This window comes from Fistularia commersonii, chromosome 11 (genome assembly GCF_037954325.1).
Source record: "Fistularia commersonii isolate RoL2024-O1a breed Wild chromosome 11, RoL_Fcom_v1.0, whole genome shotgun sequence".
Classification (NCBI taxonomy): Eukaryota; Metazoa; Chordata; class Actinopteri; order Syngnathiformes; family Fistulariidae; genus Fistularia; species Fistularia commersonii.
Genome location: NC_141294.1, coordinates 16619432 through 16639917, shown reverse-complemented (window position 1 = coordinate 16639917; position 20486 = coordinate 16619432). Strand labels below are relative to the sequence as shown.

General features: G+C 51.1%; 1 protein-coding gene across 1 annotated transcript; it reads left to right on the top strand.

Moving 5' to 3' along the window:
- The first annotated feature begins 292 nt into the window (after positions 1 to 292).
- On the top strand, positions 293 to 19336 carry LOC147229761 (uncharacterized). Its single transcript, XM_086155388.1, has 11 exons — positions 293 to 486; positions 602 to 711; positions 783 to 931; positions 1031 to 1181; positions 2504 to 2616; positions 2702 to 2825; positions 5231 to 5338; positions 5991 to 6059; positions 10344 to 10397; positions 13567 to 13734; positions 19013 to 19336. Exons 1-11 carry the CDS (start codon positions 420 to 422, stop codon positions 19184 to 19186), a joined length of 1287 nt encoding a protein of 428 aa, XP_086011514.1. The 5' UTR covers positions 293 to 419; the 3' UTR covers positions 19187 to 19336.
- Positions 19337 to 20486: the final 1150 nt, after the last annotated feature.

The window sequence follows — 20486 nt, the reverse complement described above, 5'->3', positions numbered from 1 at the left end:
GGGGGTTCCACGCGCGTCAAATCTCAACACACCATATCAATGGGCAGTGCACCTGTCAATCATTCATGGTCCCGCCCCCAGTTAAAGAATCGAGTTTTTTCGATGTCTTAAACTCCACCGGTAAATATTTATGTTGAGTCTTCTCTTCGGCGATAACACTTACTGTTTAATTTAATTTCACAATTCAGCACCACTGTGACTTAATGTTATAAAAGCCCTTTCGTAATTTTTAACTGTTTTGTCTCACGCCTCTTGCCGTAGCAGCTATTAGCTCACCTTTCGGCGCATGCGCACTACGAGCATCCCAGTCTGTACTTTCCACGCGTGTTGCACCCACTCCGTCCACTCAGCCTCAAATCTGCTTTTAGAGAGCGAAAGAAAGGTTATTTAAACACAAAAGAAACGTCTTTCCTGTCAGCATGGGAGGACAGGCGAAGGGCAAGAAGAAAAGCAAACCGAAGAGGAAAGACAGCCGTTCAAACAGAGGTACAGTCTCCATGTTTGTTATTTTCAGTGGATTCACATCAAGTCACCAGGACTGGTCCAGATAGCTGACCTACCCACTCACACCCCACTACTTACCTTCCCTCCCCCACTCCAGAACCTGGACTTGTGGCGTTGTCGCCCCAAGAGAGGATGAAAGTCAGAATGCATGAGAAGGCCAAGAAGAAGACGGCTGAGAAATACACCGTGCAGCAGCTCCTGGAGAAGGTCACCAGATAAGTGCATATAATGTGGGGTACGCGTGTGAAAATGCTCTATTCATCGCCTGTGTCCTGCAGACGGAGGAGTGCATGGACAGCTTTGACTTCCAGATGGCCGGCCTCTACTGTCAACGCGCCCTGGACCTGGAGTCCTCCAACCTGCAGGCTCTCGACATGCTGGGACACATCTGCTCCGAGCTCGGGGACACCCAGAAAGCCAAGGGGATATCCTTTCTGATCTTTCTCTTCCGTTTTTCTTCTGCACAGACGTAAATCGGCTATTGTGCTTCCGTTCCTTGTGGCCTCCTTGACCAAGCCCCTCAGATGTTCCTACGTGCAGTTGAGCTGAGCCCGGATGTTGGTCACAGCAAGTACATGTACCTGGGGCAGATCCACACGGGCCAGGAGGCTGTAGACCACTACCTGAAAGGAATACAAGTCCTGGTGTCTGCACTGGAGAAACACACACAGAGCAATGTGAGTGCACAAACACACTCATTGACAAATGTCGTCGCTGCATCTGGACTGCCCGAAACCACACGACTGACTCGGATGACTGAGGACTTTCACTGACACACACACAGACACACACATTAGTTACCCAAATTCAGACAAAATGTGGGATGTATTTCACATTTTGGCCACGAGATGGCGCTGTTTGTTATCATTTGAAAGAACCCCCTTAATCGCCAGCTTCCAGATTAAAATGTTTTAAATAAACAGGACTCAATAAATATTTCTGCATCGAAATGCAACTAAAAAGAGAATCAGGAAGATAAATGCTGGCCGAGCACAGAGGCGCTGTTTGAAAAGTGAGGGAGAATCACTGTCTTTCCTACCTGAGGCGATCGGACTTTTTAATTCCTCTCCCTTCAGCTGCAGGGAATCTCAAAATTTTATATCTTTTAAAAAAAAAAAAAAAAATCTCACCCACTTACTGTATGTTATAAAAATTTATCTGTATATATGTACATAACTGCAATATTTCACATAACAGCTACATGTACAATATTTTGTCATACTCTTGTGCACTCCTTATCTTTCACTTGATACTTAAGACCTTAAGACGTTTTATATTCCTCACTTTATAATTTATTTGTATTCTTATTTTCCCCCTTTTTTTACTGTTTATACAATTTTCTACTATTATTTATTATTGTTATGTTTTTTTCTCGTAAATGTGGCACAACAATTTCCTTCAGGATAAATAAAGTTGTTCTTATTCTTATTCTGGACCGGATTTGTTGCAAAGACAACACGCTCTTTAAAGTGATTTAAAATTTAAAATTCCCTGGCTTCTTGCTCTGCTGACACTGGTGTGTGTGTGTGTGTGTGTGTGTGTGTGTCACAGGATTTCATTGATACAAAATGTGATGTCATTTAGATATGAATGTGATTTTTGCCTTTTCTACTCCCATTAACTTGTTAAACCCAGCTAATTTTTTTTAAGCTTAAGCCACAGATATCTTTCTTGTTTCCCTCTTCAGCCGCTTTTCAGAAAACTATTCTGAAGTCCGTTCCAGGAAGCAGTCTCCTCCAGGGGGAACCTTTTAGCTTAGCATTTGCACAGGCAGTGAGGGAAGAACCCCGTTAGCCGTTAGCTAAGGCCGCACTTTCTGGTCCAAAATGTAGATGTTCTCCAGCGAGCCCTCAGAAGAGCCTGGATCTCCTGGTCGTTCTGTTTCTCGCCGGCCAGAAAACATCTCACCAGTGACCACGAGAGTTTTTAAAAATGGCGGTCCAGCGTTTGCAAGAAGTATCTCACGTTCCACGTTCACGAGCGTCCCTCCTCTTCCCAGCAGGCTCAGGCCGGAGCGATGGCGGCGCCCGACGCCGACCCCGGAGCCCCGACGCCAAAGGATGTCAGCGTTGCGTACTGCTCCGTGGCTGAGATCTACCTGACCGACCTCTGGTACGCCGCAAGACATCACACACACGTCGGCCCATGCTTCCGCACCCGTGCTGAAAGGTGTGTGTGTGTGTGTGTGTGCACGCAGCATGGAGGAGGGTGCCGCGGACAAATGCAGAGAGTTCGTAGAGCGAGCGTTACAGTATCACCATGACAACCCTGAGGCTCTCCAACTCATGGCCAGTTACCTGTTCAGCACGGAGAAGAATCAGGTCAGTGTACGCACGCATGCATGCACACACACACACACACACACACACACACACACACGCACCAGATGACTTATCACCACATTAAAGCAGGAATGTGCTGCGTTCATTACTCTCTGCAAATTGAATTGTACGCCATTAATCAGCAGAAAGACACTTCCACACACACACACACACACACACACACACACACACACACACACACACACAGGTCGCGGCATTAGGGGTGTTAATTGGTGAGCATCATCTAGGTTCTGCAATTATCAGGTGACCGGAGATTCTTCACTGTGAGTTTAGTTTTTTGGTTTGGATTGAGACACGTGATTGGCTGAGGGCCAGATGGAGGCATGTGATTGGCTGAGGGCTAGATGGAGGCATTAGATTGGCTGTGGGTTAAATGGGGGCAGGTGATTTGCTGGAGGCAGGTGATTGGCTCAAAGTTTGATGGAAGCAGGTGATTGGCTGAGGGTTAGATGGAAGCAGATGTTTTGATGGAGGCGATGATTGGCTGTAGGTTAGATGGAAGCAGGTGATTGGCTGTGGGTCAAATGGAGGCAGGTCATTGGATGTGGGTTAGATGGTGGCAGGTGATTAGATGAAGACCGGTGATTGGTTGAGGGTTAGATGGAGGCAGGTTATCAGATGGAGGGAGGTGATTGGCTGAGGGTTAGATGGAAGCAGGTGATTGGCTGTGGGTCAAATGGAGGCGAGTGATTAGATGAAGACAGGTGGTTGGCTGTGGGTTAAAAGGGGCAGGTGATTGGCTGTGGATGAGATGGAGGAAGGTAATTGGCTGAGAGTTAGATGGAGGCAGGTGATTGGCTGTTGGTTAAAAGGGGCCAGGTGATTGGCTGTGGCGACCTCTGATTGTAGTAGCAGAAAGGAGATGTGAATGCAACCTTCAGGTCCAGCTCAGTCCCGCGTCCAGCGACGCTGAAGAAGGCTTCTCCAACACCATATTACTTCGGAGAACCCGATGGAACTTGTTGCATCCGATGCCGGGCGTCGTGCACGCATTTGTTCACGTCAAACTCATCAGCCGTTGGTAGACGGATCTACAAGCGAACATCTTCACGAGTCTCCTGAGCCATTGTCTCCTGATGGATGGGACGTCTGCCTCCATCCATTAGCGGGGGTTTAACACCTGGATCCAGGGAGCAGACGGCGGCGTGTAAAACAATCCCTCCTACTTCCTGTTAGCTCCTCCAGGGCTATCGCTGCCACGCAGCTGCAGGAGACACGTCTCTGCCGGCGGCGCCGGAGCGTGAGGTGCATCTCAAAGCACCACCTCATTAGATCTGCCTCGTCTCGGCGTCGTCACGTGACCTGAGATCCGGCCAGGAAACAAACAAAGTGGATAAACTGGAATGTTCCACCTGAGCCGGCCGGGAGTGTGTGTGTTTAACAGCAGACTCTTAATGAGGTCGGACCATCGGTTGCGTTTCCTCCAGACCCGCCTGAAGAAGGTCCGCTCCATATGTGTCCGTCGCCGCGACGTTCCTGAAAGAAGCTGCTCGGAGAAACTGTTTGACAGATGCGGCGGTTAGAACTTCCTCCTCCTTGCAGCCAGAAGGTCCCTGGTTGTGTGGAGTCACCACGTTCTCCTCGTGTCTGCATGGGGTTCCTCTGGGTTCTCCGGGTTCCCTTTGCAGTCCAAACACACGCAGGAGGTTCATGGAGACCCCATGAATGTACGGATGAGAGCGTGAACGGTCTTTACATGGGGCCCCGTGATTGGTCCGGGGTGAACCCCGCCTCTCGTCCAATCACAGCAGGGATCGGCTTTGGCCTCCTCCTGACCCTGCATGCAGGACGGTGGATGAATAATGAATGGATGAATTTAATGATCAGGCGAGTTAAATCAAGCCAAAGGCCACGGCAGGAAAACAAAAGTGGGGGATTAGAGCGGCGCCGCTAAGACCAGCTAACAAACAGCAATGGGACGATGGGAGGAGGAGGAGGAGGAGGAAGAGAAGAAGAAGAAGAAGGAGGAGAAGGAGGAGGAAACCACCTTCTCTTCAATGTCTCCGTCTCGCAGTGGAAACCAGGACGTGCGTGAAAAGGTCGCACAGGAAGGTCCAACCTTTCCATTGAAGGAGAACCTATGGAACCCCTGGACGTCCACACACACACACACACACACACAAACACACACCCAGAACTCACTAGAACGTTGGAGCAGCAGGGCATGTAGTACCGTCCACGGCCTGCGGGGGTCAGGCTGGGTCCAAACACCCGGCCCGGGAGTCCAGCTCTGAATCACAGCACGTGTGTGTGTGTGTGCGCACACCCGTGTGTGTGTGTGTGTGTGTGTGTGTGTGTATGCATACACAGCTGATCTAGTCGCATATGTTTTTTTCTAAATTTATTTCTCCTCCACCCCTTCATGTCCGCCACGCCGTCCTCAGGAGGGCAGGGAGTACCTGCTGAGGAGCGTGGGATTGTGGCTCCCGGCCCAGAAGCAGCTGGCGGCGTCCGGCGGCGCCGAGGAGGAGGAGGAGGAGGCGGCGGCCCAGGTGAGGAAGGAGCTGACAACATTACAACAACAACAACAACAACAAGACCTTCAGCTAACACGGTCATTACGGCGCCGCTTGCATAAATTGGCCGACGGCGAGATAAAAATCAAGCGGTAATGAAACGAGTGGCAGTAAAACCTAAGTGTGTGTGTGTGTGTGTGTGTGTGTGTGTGTGTGTGTGTGTGTGTGTGTGTGTGTGTGTGTGTGTGTGTGTGTGTGTGTGTGTGTGAGAGGCAATACCAGAGTGGATCAATGATAAGAAAGTTATTCAGGGGATTTGACGGCGAAACCGTGGAAACGGCGGCATTATCAGTTTGGCGGCGGAGGCTCTGAAATCCAAGATGGATGTCAGCCGCGTTCCACCGTCCGAGCGTCGAGCAAAACGGGGTCTGGCGACGGTCGGATACCGGCGCCCTCGACGGCGCCGCCGTCACCGCCCTTATCTCCCCGAGCAGCTCCACGGGAGCCGGCGGTGATGAACGGCCCCGTCGCCACGGAAACGTTCTGTACCCTGAAATTGGATCGGCGTCATTATCAGACTCGGGGACGGCGGCGGCGGCGGGCGGGGGGGGGGGGGGTGAGGGGTGATGTGCGGCCCTCGCCGCCACCGCCGTTTTCATCCGCTAATTCTCTCCCCGTGTCCCGGCAGGTGGAGGTCCCGCCGTACGAGGCTCGCATCACCGCCGCAAAACTGCTGGTGGAGGCCGAGGAGTACGAGGTGAGGCCACACGTCGGGGTCGGCGGGAGCTCGCCGTCCTCCTCGGCGGCGGCGCAAATAGAACCCGGTGTCAATAGGTCATTGTGCGGACAGCTGCCGGAGCGGCGTCGGCGTCCGTTTCTGTCGTTTCTACAGCCGCCGGCTCCGTCTACATCCTGGCGTTCCTTCATGGTCACCCTGGATGAGATGTTTATGGATATTTCCGGGGGTGGAAGGTAGAGGCGGGGGGGGGAGGCGACGCCCCCGCCCGACTCCCGGCACGTCGTTTGTCTTCATCCGGTTGGCGTCGCGAAGCATCCGCCCCTTCACCCGAAACGCGCCGCGGCTCACGCTCCGGCTGCTTTGTAACAACACTGTTATGCTGTTTGGGCACACGTCAACACACACACACACACTCACTTACACACACTTCTGCAAAGGCAATCAGCTTCTGCAAAGGCCGGGGGACGGGGCGTGAAGGTGGAGCTGTTTTCTGCACCGCCGTCCTCCACCGAGGCTGGATTCAGCTGAAATACTCCACTAGCTTGATACGTAGAAAAATACATGTGTATTTTCCAAAAAAAACAAGATATATTCACACACACACACACACACACACACACACATGTGTATTACTGCTTTCCTGTGGAGCATGACAGCTACTTCCTGTCGCTCAGTCGTCCCGTCTGTTGTTTGTTTTTGGACCGCTAGCCGCCGTCTGGGTGAACGACCCGGCGTTCGGAGTCGGCCATCTTGGTGAGGTCGGATCCGATGCCCGCGAGTGAAAACGATTAATCAGATTAATCACGCCAGTGATCTGGATCGACACGTCGGCGTGTACATATATATCGAAAGAACTCCTCCCCGTCGATATTTTTGATCGTCCGCTCCAGAGCCCGGAGGCTCGGGGTTAATAAATCCATTAAAAGCGGCGGCGCCGTTGCCGCGGCGCCCCGTCTGCCGCCTGTTCCAACATCTGGACCGCTGCCATTTCATTTGGGAGAAAAGTCGCCAGAAATTGATTCCCGCGTCTCGTTCTCCGCCCGTCTGATTACTCCGGAGCGGACGGAGACTCTTGAAGGCACCTGGAGCGTGATGAAGGGCGAGGAGGACGCGGGGGAGGGCTGCTTTTATTTGTTTTGAGGCCGCGGAGAAGGAAGAAGAAGAAAGAGCATCCCATCTCTTCTTCTCGCACCAGGCTTCCTATCTTCTGGCCTCCTGCACACGTTCCTGTGGGCGACCTTCACACCTCCACCTCTTCTAGATGTTCCTCCCGAGCACGGTGTCGTCTGCAAACACGATAACGCACAGATGCTCCTAGCCGCTTTGACTACCAGCTGGCGCTTCAGCGCAAACGCGCGTTTGGTTGCCATGACAACCGGCGACCTCCATCCCCCCCCCCCCCTGGAAGCTCCGCCCTCCTCAGCTGAGCTAGAAAGCTAGTTGTCTATTCGACCGCTTCGCACGGCGCCGCTAATTCACTTCCTCGGCGGCGGAACAGATTGAACCGCCGGCCGCTGCTCGCCAAATTCAGCTCCGCCCCCCCCCCCCCCAACCCACCTCAGCTCGCCACTCCACGCCACCCCCTCCGGCGAGTACCGTCAGCGCAGACATCCGAGGGATCTATTTACTCAAGAGCCGACGTTGCCGGAGCACGGGGGCAACACGCCATGCCCCGACGCTTGTAGAGCGATTTGTCTCTCTCCCGCGGCCGCCGCCGTCGCCACCGCCGCTCCGGCAAAATGATTCTATTAAACAAAATTGCCCGAAGATTACACAAACCGCGCTCGCACACAACAACAGCCGTTATAAATGACTTCCTCCCCAGAGTGTTCCCCTCCCCCCCCCTCCGTCTAAAGGGCCTGAAATAAAGAGGACGATGTGTGTGTTTGTGTGTGTGTGTGTGTGTGCGCACCAAACTCCTCGCGCTTCTTTCTGTTTTCTCGACAGCAGCCGGCCCTCCGCGCAGGAATATTAATCCTGTTGTTGTTTAGAGCGTTAAGCGGCTCCAGAAGATCTGAATCTTTAATCGCTTCCGCCCAACGTTGTCGGGTTCGAGTGCAGTCGCAAACGAAGGGACTTATCGGCGGTAACTCATCGCCGCTCGCGGAAATCTCTTGTTCCACTTTTTTTGTTTTTGTTTTTTCCCCACTCCGAAACCGCAGATCTTCACTCCCTATCGCTTAAATCTGCAGCTTGAAATACTCCGTGTGTGTGCATGTGTGTGTGTGTGTGTGTGTGTGCGCGGCTTGGTCTGTCACATCCGAGTGATCCAGAGTCAAGCGGATCACTTTGGTGCCGGGCGTGAATCCATTCATTACCAGCCGGGACTTTAGGTTGTGTGTGTGTGTGTGTGTGTGTGTGTGTGTGTGTGTGTGTTTTTAATCAGCGCTCAATTAATTAGGGACAGTGGCCGGATGTTAATTGATGGAGCTGTCAATCAAAGCAGCTCGCCGCCTCAGCGGAGGTCGTCTTTATTAACCCGCCGGCAGCCTGGGTCCGTCTGGGGGGGCGGGGCCTCCTTATTGCCGTGGGAACGGCAGGAGGAGGAGGAGGAAGATGAGTTTCCGGCGCTCGCCACTGCGTGAGGCTGTTTGCGGCGTGCGCGCTGGCGTGGCGTGCGCTTCTGCTCACGCTCGCCCTTCACCACGGGTGACTGGCTGGCAGCCACCTCCAAACACGGAGTTGACAAAAATCAATACGTCGTCACCCGGGGGGGGCTCACACACACACACACACACACACACACACACACACACACACACACACACATATGAATACCTGCAGACTCACAGGAAATACAAAGAAATACACAAACACACACATTCATACACATGCGCACATTTATACACACAAATTACACACACATATGGGCATGAACATTTACAGTCAATCGCACATGCATTCAAACACAAAGTCACACACGTGCACTCTCACATGCGCACATACGCATGTAATCATATATGCACACACATGAGTACATGCAGACACACACATGCACACACATATAGCATTGCACATGCACGCGCAAACAAATACACATACGAGGCCTATTCTATTCTTTGCACGTACATGCACAAATGCTCACGTGTACACACACGCGCATTTAAACGCACATATTACATATACACACACACACGCATTTAAACACAAATTACACTCCTGTAGACGCAACAACACACACACGGACTTAGATGCACACACACACACAAGAACAGGCACACTCATAAACGCACACATGCAAATACATGCATAAATACCTGTACACACACACACACACACACACACACACACACACACACACACAGTCATGCAGCCAGCCCGCAGGAAGTGACCCAGACACCAAAGGTCGCCGGACGCCACCGAGGCTCTGGGGAGCGACTTGGACAGGAAGCCATTGGCCGGTGGCGGTCGCCGGGGGATACGGGGTCACGGCCGGTCAGAAGGGGTCAAACCTCGCCATCAATAGATGGATCGGATGGACGGCAGCTAAAGGGACTAGTGATGCCGTCGCCTTTTTTCTATCGACAGCCGATTATTATGGGATGACGGCCTCAGACCCCCCATGACTTGGATCAGTCCATTCTACTGTGGTACGATCTGGTCTCATGTGGTCTGGACTGGTCTACTCTAGTCTCCTCTATGGTCTAGTGTGGTATGGCTTAGTCTGGTCAGCTCTGGTTTTGTCTACTCTAGTCCAGTTTGATCTGGTTTGGCCTGGTCTGCACTCGTCTGGTCTAGCTTGGTCTGGCATTTTTCTCTGATCTGGTCTAGTCCAGAGTCTTGGCTATTCTTGTCTGGCCTACTCCTGTCCAGTCTGGTCTACCCTAGTCTGGTCTGGTCAAGTCTGGTCTGGTCTACAGTAGTCTGGTCTTCTCTTGCCTGGTCTCGTCTACTCTTGTCTGATCTGGTCTACTCTCGTCTAGTCTGGTCTGGTCTACTGTAGTCTGATCTGGTCTACTCTTGTCTGGTCTGGTCTACTCTTGTCTGGTCTGGTCTACTCTTATCTGGTCTAGTCTACCGTAGTCCGGTCTTCTCTTGTCTGGTCTCGTCTACTTTAGTCTGGTCTGGTCTACTCTTGTCTACTCTAGTCTGATCTTGTCTACTCTTGTCCGGTCTGGTTTACTCTAGTTTAGTGTACTCTAGCTTGGTCTGGTCCAGTCCAATCTGGTTTGGTCTGGTCCCCCCCACCCCCAGAGAAATCCAGTGGAATTCGGCTCTGCCCTATTTAATTCCAAAATATCTCTGTTATTGATTAACTTGGACTTGAATTCTGACAGTCTGCCCGTCTTGTGTGCCCTCTAGCTGGCCGTGGACGTGCTGGAGGGGCTTCTGGAGGAGGACGACGAGGTGGTTCAGGTAAGCATGGAGGAGCAGGGAGTGGACAGACTCTTGTCGTCCAGCGGTAATAATACTGTAGTAAAGTTACCTAGGTGTAGTAACACATAATAGTTAAATACATGATAATAATAGTACCCACCTGTAGTAACACGGTAAAAGTTCCTGTCCGTAGTAACGTGGTAATAATGTTACCCAACTGCACTAACGTAGTAACGATATTACCCAGCAATGGTAATGTGGTGGTAATCTTAACCAGCTGTGTAATAACACGGTAACAAGACCACCCAGGTGTAATAACACGGTAATAAACCCTGCAGGTTGTTTTTGAGTGCCAGGACAGACGAGGGCGTCTCTGAATTTTCCCCGCAAACGAAGAGGGTCAGAAATCTTGCACCCTCTGGACCCGCTCCCTTTTAGTTTTCCCCGTGAACCGTTTCCGTCGCAGCCGAACGCAGCACTCGCCTCCGTCATCCGACGAACGATCCGCGCTCTTCAAAACTCATTTATTTCTTATTTCTTCTGCTATTGACCGCCGCCCGCCTCCGACGCAGAGACAATAATAACGGACCTTTTGCAGAGCGGCGGCAAAGGAATGGGCACATCGACCGCCGCCGCCGCCGCTCGCTGTTTAGCTTCAGCCTTGAGGAGCGGCGGGAAAAGCGACGGCAGGGGAATGCGGCGCCTACTGTTGTGGGCGGAGCTGCGGAAAGGTCAAACTCCAGAGGCCTGCGGAGGCGGGATGGAAAGGGAGCGTAGCAGATCGCCGCGTTCCAGTCATTGATTAATTCTAACTGAAAATGGCGAGGGGTCGGTCGGTCGGTCAATCGGTCCACCGGTCGACCAGGTTCCTGCTGAGATGTCGGCATGATGTGACATCCAGCTATTCACCTTCTCGTTCACAAGTCAGAAAGACGAACAACCGTTTATTCAGGTGACACAACTATTCACCCTCTTGACACACACACACATTCACTCATTCAGATACAGACATTCATCCATTCACACACACCCAGCACTTTTACCGACTCGACTCCCGGCTGCAGTCGTAGCGTCACCCCCCAGGCGCCACACACACACACACACACACACACACACCTGACAGATTGGGAGCAAGCGTCACCGGGATGAACTTTTAAACTCCACCCACTCGCATGGCAACATGGCTGCCGGGGTCAGAGGTCGCGCCGACTGCTCCTCATCGAAGTTCGGGACGTGCTGGAACGGGTCGCGGCCGAACGTCGGAACAAGTTCCTCGCTAATACGCTTTCAAAGGTGCTCTTCTGATCGGCGCCGTCTTTGTTCCGACATCGGCGGCGCCGTACGGGCGCAGAGATGCGCCGCCGCTTTGAAACGACAAAAGACGGCATGTTTTGATTGGCAGCAGCGCCGGCTGCTTCTGATGAGAGTGGAACGCAGCTTCTGATGTTACTTAATTAGCAAACTTTATTTCTTCTTTCTTCATGATTTTTAATTTTTCGGAGCCTCTGCCACGCAGGCAGAAGGTCCCCGAATGAATTCCTTCCTGATTGGAAGCTCCATGTTCTCCCTGTGTGAGGTTCCTCACACTGTCCAAACACCTGCAGAAGGTCCAGCGGAGACCTCACGTTGTCCAGACGTCTGGATGACAGGGTGAATGTTTGGCTGTCTCGATATGAGGCCCTGTGATTGGTCTACGGTGAACCCTGCCTCTTGTCCAATCACAGCAGGGATGATGGGGGTAATGGTCTTTATATGAGCCCTTGTGATTGGTCCACGGTGAACCCCATCTATCGTCCAATCGCAGCAGGGATGATTGAGCAAATGGCTGCATGTCTCTATATGAGGTCCTGTGATTGGCCGATGGTGAACCCCGCCTCCTGTCCAATCACAGCAGGGATGAGAGGGTGAATGGTTGCATGTCTCAATATGAGGCCCTGTGATTGGTCTACAGTGAACCCCGCCTCTTGTCCAATCACAGCAGGGATGAGAGGGTGAATGTCATATGGCATCTTCAGGAGAAAGTGAATGTTGTCTCTATATGATGTATGAATGAGTGAGTGAATGGTTGTATTTCTGTTTTTTTTTTAACGTGAGAGTGAATCTTTGTAGATCTTCTTATAATATATGAAGATGAGAGTGAATGGCTGCATGTTTCTATCTGATGTATGAATGACAGGGTGATATTTGTAGGTCTCTGTATGTGATTGACAGATCCAGGGCGTCCTCTCGCCCAATCACAGCAGGCATAGCCTCCGTCCCCACCTGAATGGATGAATGACGCCTGCCGTCCTCCCGTTGCGTCTCACTCCCACCTGGGTCGACTTCTGCCGCCGCTACAATCGCAGTTGTCATGGCAACTGGTTCGCTAAATGCTACGAGGATCCCTGAGCGCGGGGTGGGGGCATTCTCCGAATCTGGGAATAGCAGCAGTCAAAAGGCCTCCAGATGTTAATTCCAGAAGATCTCAGCAGGTCCAGGTAGACCCGGCGTGAGCCTCAGCGGGACCACAACTCCCGCTCCTTAAACGTGTCTAAATTTAATCATTTCCCGTTTGTTCGAGCTCCAAATAGATCGCTCTGCGTTTTCGGAAGGTCTCCAGATCCTCCGGGAGGAGCGAGAACTTAGCTCTGCTCCCGGCGCCGCGAACGAACATCCGTTCTGGGCCGAGACGTTTTATTCGAACCGTCGCTCAATTGGTCGGGAATCCGGAGTGGGCGGGGCTTATGCGGAAAAGCAGGAGGTTGACGGTGAAGATCCATTTAACGCATCTAGTGAGGTGGAGGAAACTTGGACAGCGGCTAAAAAAACAAACTAGCCGGCGGTAAAACTGAAAATGAGTGTTTTCTGCCTCAGTGGCGCCCCCTTGTGGCCACACCCGCAAACATACATGCATGATGTTACTTCCTGTCTGGGCTCCTGGAATGTAGACAGCAGTATGTGTGTGTGTATGTGTGTGTGTGTGTGTGTGTGTGTGTGGAGGGGGCGTCATTGGGACCCCCCCCCCCCCCACTGCTGAGCCTGCAAATCAAATAAACATCTCTCCCGCCCCCCCACACAGCCACAGACGCCGCCATCTGACAAATAGTCGATGTCTGATTATTAATTTGACAGCGCTGCCGTGAATGTGTGTGTGTGTGTGTGTTGAGAAAGTGAAATGTGCAGGTTGTAAATCTGTTGCCGACCGCCCTGACGCCCCCTCCTCCCCCAGGTGTGGTATCTCTCTGGCTGGGTCTGCTACCTGCAGCTGGAGAAAGCGAAAGAGCGGCAAGAGCGTGAAGGCGGAGGAGCGGCGGCGGCGGAGCAGGAAGAAGAAGAGGAGGAGGAGCGGCGGGCGCTGACGGAGGCGGCCCGAACCCACCTGACCAACGCCAAGAAGGTGACTGCTCACTGAGCGCGCTCATGGCCGGCCAATCAGGGGGCGGGAACCCCCGTGAATCACCCATAGGCTTGTTAATCAGGCGGAGCCGACTGAAGCGTTTTTGTTTCGGCATCCATCCCGTTAAACTCGCTGTGCCGCCATGCCACGGGGCGATGGTGCATGTGTGTGTGTGTGTGTGTGTGTGTGTGTCAGTTGGGAATCCGCCGTCGTGGCAACGGGTGTCATGGCCGTGTTGGGAGGCGGCAAAACTGAATGGCGTGAGGTGTTTAGGTACACAGGGGAAACTGCAACGTTCACCCCCATCTTTTTTTTTTTTTCCCGCAGCTCTGTCTCGTAGCCCCCAAACACACACACACACACACACACACACACACACTCGTTTGCATCGGCTCTTCGCCTCTGCGTGTCGCCGTGAGTGTTAATTATTAACGAGGAGCCGGGCCGCTCGTTAAAACGGGCGTCGGCGTGGAAACAAGTCCTCGGAGCCCGGCGGCTTGTTTTGGCCCGACTCCATCGGACTGCATTTATATACACCCTCTGTGAGTGTGTGTGTGTGTGTGTGTGTGTGTGTGTGTGTGTGTGTGTGTGTATGTAAATGTGTGTCTGTATTTATATGTACGTAATTCATGTGTGTGTGTGTGTGTGTTGCTGTGCACACCTAAACAACATCCAAAATCACACTTACAACCCTAAGACATTTCATTGTGGTCCCCTGCTGTAACTGCACACACACACACACACGCACACACACACCCAGCAATATATTCTCACTTAAAAAAAAATGGGGATGAGGAGAGTGGATGGGCTGAGAGGACGGAGAAGATGTGCAGGGGGGGAATGAAAGGCGAAGCAGTGAACAGATTGGATGTGGTGTGTGTGTGTGTGTGTGTGTGTGTGTGTGTGTGTGTGTGTGTGTGTGTGTGTGTGTGTGTGTGTGTGTGTATGTGTGTGTGTGTGTCGGGGGGGTGAATAGTAGTGAGGGTAAAATCAATAGGAAACCGGACGTGAAATGGAATTTGAGTCTCAGTCAGACGGGGCGCGACTGAGGTGGGATCCGCAGTGCGTGCACGAAGGAAGGAAGGACGTGCGCGCACGTGCACGGTGTGCGTGCATGAGCATCGTGCACGGGGAAGCGGCGAGGGCAAACGGAGGTCAAAAGCTTTACTATTTGATGTGGGGGGGCCACGGGGGTAACTGGGGGGGCGCCGTCATGTAATTTTAATGCTGAGTTTGTGACGGGAGGGATGGCGTGCACGTGCGTGAGCTCGTGCACGACGGTGCAACATGCCCAGATGGCTCCGGGGGAGGTCTGTCTGAGCGCCATGCCAGCAGGAGGCGGGGCTTGCTGAGGAGGCGGGGCTAAAGAGGGAAACGTCCGCTTATACACTTATATGTTATGTATGTATATGCTTTTATATCGGACATGCATATATTGAGTTCGCACTAGATTTTATTATGTTACACATGATTCGTTTATATATGCATATACTGTATATGCTATTATATTATAAATACGCACATACACATTTTATGCGCTCATTTTATATTATATGTGCAAGTATTTTATATATGGTTATACTGTATGTGCATATACTGTATATGTGCATACATTGTATGTGCAATTATTTTATATATACTCATAATATATATGCATATAATGTAGATGCTGGTAAATATGCTTATATTAAATGACATTATATCATGCATGCTATTATGTAGGCTTTCCATGCATCTAAAATGCTGCTGTAGTGATGAACTGAATATATTATATATCTTATACATACGGATAAATATAGCATGTGTGCGTGGAAATATATGTATATACAGCCGCCGTATTTTAAAGCAAATGTATCTACATCGATTCACATTTGCTGACAGCACAGTAATTTAGCTAATACATATGTCATATATTTATTGCATATATCTCATACCGTATGTGTGTATTTATCTATCTATATATCTACCGTCACTGAATTTAAACACATGAAAAGGAAACGCTACACACCCAAAGTGCCTCGGTACTTCTGCGAATACAAACACTGTAGTTTTGCTAATATATCGATCTCCCTAAAAATATATGAATATATTTACACAGTTTATCAACTGACACAGCATTTAAACACATCAGTAATGCAAAATACTATTTCTGATCTGCATACTATTGCCTATATGTATATATATATATATATACATATAATTCATACATATAAATGTATACTGTGTGTGGGTGTGAATATATATCACTGCTCATCGGTGAAGCTTCTAGATTTGTTGCCGTCGGCGACAGGAAGCCCCAGAGAAGCTGCGATATTCACTTTCTTTCCTTTCCACCTCTCCTCCAGTTCGCCGAACGAACCGAGCAGCAGTTCCTGATATCCTTATTCATTTGTTTTCGGGGCGGCAAGCAGACGGCCGCAACGCAAAGCGGGCCATTACAAAAATGAGACACACACACACACACACACACACACACACACACACAGAGCGTTTTTTTTTTTTTTTTAAATGCGTTTGTATTCGGCTAGCGTTGCGGTCAAACGCGCTTTAGCCCCTGTGACTCCAGGCTAGAAGCTGGAGAAGAGTTGAAGAAGTTATGCACACACACACACACACACACACACACACACACCTACCTCCTCCCCGGGCCGGTTCCCTGGGCCGTGAAAGTGAGAGGAGAAAACAGCGGCTGCTGTAAATGAGGGTTGCCCGTGCGTTGTGGTGCTGATCTCAGCAGGACGTGGCTCAGGCGGTGCAAAGAATCACCGGTGTTAGTTTAGCTCGCGGTGAATAATCAGTCTATCTCTCAAGACGCTGTACAATTGATTTTATTTTATTTTAATTTTTTTTAGCCCACCGTACCGCCTTCTCCCCCCCGCCTGTATGTGAAAGTAGTCCCGGAAGTCCCGGAATCTAGACGGTCCTCGCCGCTTTATCCAGGGATGATCGTCCTGGTTTGTGTTTGAATAGCCCTCAAATAGTATATATATTTATACATCGTTTTGTTTTGAATTCTCCGCGTGCACGTCCTCCCGCGGCCCGAGCGAGGGGCCGTGGATGGAGATGATCCACTCCGCAGCGGGTTCATCAGAGGGGGATCATCTCCGCTCCGGAGGATTAACACAGTACGGAACACTCCTGGATTAGCAGCGGGTGCGAGTACAGCGCCGCCGCCGCCGCCGCCGCCGCCGCCGCTGTTTATGTCAGAATCTGGCCCGGGTGTGAAGTTGTACCCTCCAAGTGATGCAGTCTCTCCATCCTGTTCTCCTTCGTGAGAAGGTCCAGGACGTTCAGGAAGAGGAATGAGCGTTTGAAGACCGGAAATCTGACTTCTACCTTCAGGGTTTCCATCCATAAATCTCCTCTCTGGTTCTTCTGCATCCTTCTACCCAGATCTTCTCCATCCCTCCTCTGTCTATGTCCAAACCATATTTATCTCCAGAACATCTACCGTGTTCTGCCCCTCTGATGATCTTCTCCGTCCTCCTCACTCCCAAAGAGGAACCTCCAGATCTTCATCTCTGCTGCTGAGACTCTTCTCTCCAGCCGTCCCTCCACCTTCTCCTCAACCCTCTCGGCGAGGAACCAGGAAGTAGGGTGCAGCGATTAGCTCCGCCTCCTCTCCAGGGGGGGGTCCCTGCTTGGATTCCCGCATGGAGTCTCCATGTTCTCCCCGTGTCTGGTCGGGGTTCTTCAGGGTTCTCCGGGTTCCCCCGAATGTCCAAACACATGCAGGAGATCCACCGGAGACCTGGATGACGATGTTCTGATGGTGGAGTCCAGCCCCCATCCACCGATCTCCAGATTATTTCATCTCCGCCCTTTGGTGAAGGTCAGAAGGTCCTGCTCCTCAAGGCCTCCTCCCTCTTTGGGACCAGGAGAAGCCAATGTGGAGCACAGCTGACTTTTTATCCAACGCTCCTCCAGGATGAATAACCCCGGTTCTGACTGTGTGTGTGTGTGTGTGTGTGTGTGTGTGTGTGTGTGTGTGTGTGTGTGCGTGTGCGTGTGCGCGTGTGTGCGCGCGCGCGCTGCTCCAAGAGGCCAAAAGAGTCAGATCCCTTGCCACGTATCAGACCTTGTGCATGGACCCGGGTCCTGCACCAAGTCCCCTTGGCCCACACTCTTAAATAAACACACACACACACACACACACACACACACACAGAGTTAAACGTCACATTTTCACACTCCAAATGAGTTCCTGCGGGAACGCAGGAACGTCGCCTGTCAGCACCCGATGTTGCCTGGAGACCGGTCTTCGGGGTGAAGCAACCACACACACACACACACACACACACACACACACACACACACACACACACACACACTCGCTTTGCCCTCCCTGCCTCGTTACGCTCTCCGCAAGGAGAATGATGGCACTCAGCTGTTTACTGCCCTTGAGCTCAAGTGTGTGTGTGTGTGTGTGTGTGTGTGTGTGTGTGCGCGCTAACATTTGAATTTTGAGGTTACGCCTACGCCGACGAGTTAATTCCAACTGAACCTTTTTCCTTCCGTCCTCGGATGTTTGGGCCGACCGGGCGTTGATGGCATCACAGCGGCCATCGGTGATGCGTTCAAAGACTGTTTAGAAATAAAAGTTAAAAGTTTTGCACCTGCATTCCTTACTGTCACCAAGGTATTGAGCCAAGTGTGTGTGTATATGTGTGTGTGTGTGTGTGTGTGTGTGTGTGTGGGGGGGGTCATTATGGGAAATTTCAAGTTGTGCTTTTCCGGGAACTGGCCAATCAGGGAGAGGTGTGACATCAGGCAGAGCGGCCAATCGGGGGAGGGTGAGTTGGCTAAGTTAGCTTAGCAATTTGCAGTAACGTAGCTTCAATTAAATCCTGTTAGAGCCGTTAGCCTTTTATCACCCTTTCCAAAGTGTAGATTTTTATCATTTAATATTTATATATATGCTGTGTATATAAATTCATATATTTAAATATATATATTATTTTTTTAATCTTAATTTTTCATTTATTTCCCACACCGATCCTCGACGCCTAACGATTCTGCGTTTTCCCCGGGCTGCCATGTTGGGTTACGCTATGCTATGCTACGTGTTTAGCCGTGACGCTAACCGCCACCACACCGGCCATGTCGCCTCTCTCGTGTCAGTCTGAAGCGGGACTCGAACCCTCGCCGAGACGGCGGGACGAAGAAGAAGCTCGTTTTCAGGAAGCCCTGATCAATCAATCAATCAATCAATCAATCAATTGTCCAAAGCCCCCTCCCTGTCTGGCTGTGGTCCTCATTCCTTCTCCCCCCTCCTCAGCTGCACGCCAAGCTGCGCTGCGACGACCTTCCCGTCCTGGAGCACGTGGAGCAGCTGCTCGGCGAGCTGGGCGGGGAGATGGAGGACGCCGCCGCCGCCGCCGCCGCCATGGCGGACGAGGACTTCGAACCCTGCAGCGACGAAGAAGAAGAGGAGGCACCAATGGAACATTGACCCCCCCCTTAATTCTCCCCACAGTCTGAATACTTTGTTTTCTAAAGTGCCTTTTTTTTCATACCTGCTGTACTTCACACCTGTCAATCAAAGATCACCTGTCAATCAAACATGACATTTGAGTGGCATTAAAAAACTGACTTTTCCTCTTCTTCTTCCTTCTTCTTCTTCTCCTTCTTGATGTTGATGAAGCCCTTCACCTCCCACGGTGGCACCTCTTGATGCTAATCGCACCTCATTTTTGTGTTTCTTCTCATTTAAAATCCATTTGCAAAAAAAAAAAAAAAAAATGCGTCGCCATCAGAATCACACATGCTAATGCTAACACGCTACACAAAGCGTTTTGATGCTAACCTCTGCAGGATTTATATTACTCCCTTTTTATTTACCCCTTCCTCCGACCCCCCCTTCACTTTCTTACTTTTTTTTTTTTTCTAGACCTCACTTGAGTCAAAACGAGACGCGACGGAGGAGCGAGAGGTTTAGCGTCGCTCCTCTTCCTCCTCCTCCTCTTCTTCTTCCCCCCATCTTTGCCGAGGCGTTCAAAGTCTCGTCAGACACAAAAGCGTTTTAGAAAGGAGACGCCGGCAACCCTGACTTTTCGACTACTTTCTGGCGTATTGAGTTCTCAGGCGAGGTGATACGGTGTAATGGACTGATGCTTTTATGTGCATATATATATATATATTTTTATTCATATTTATATATTTGTATTTATATGTAGAAGGAAGGGGGATCTGTTTGAATGAGAGGATTTAGCATTTTAGAGATTTTTTTTTTTTTGTGCAGAGGCAGTTAGGGTCAACTGAACACCAACACCCACACACACACACACACACACACACACACACATTGGAAACCTCTCTAAGTATTTCTCTGCTCGTAAAGGAACGCGCCGTCTCCTTTTAGAAGAACTCCACAAGCTGTAAATGGGAACCTTATCTGAGATCCTGCTCGCGATTGCGATCTGGCCGCGGGGCCTGTTTCGCCGGCGCGGTGCGTTCAGGAGCTCAGGTTGCTTTTGTGTGTGTGTGTGTGTGTGTGTGTCTGAGCAGCAGCGTAAAAATAAATCACAGGAGAAAACTTGCAGCGCGTGTGCGAGTATGTGTGTGTGTGTGTCGGGTGTTATCGCAGCCTAATGTGATATGATGTGGTGTTGTGGGGGTGTCGGGGTTTGGGGGGGGGGGGGGGGGGTTGCAGTAACACTCATGTCTGCGTAGCTTAGCGTTAGCTAACGCACCAGGACGGCGAGCCCGGAGGAGCGGCTACCTGGAGCGACGCTGTCAACGACGATTTGGCT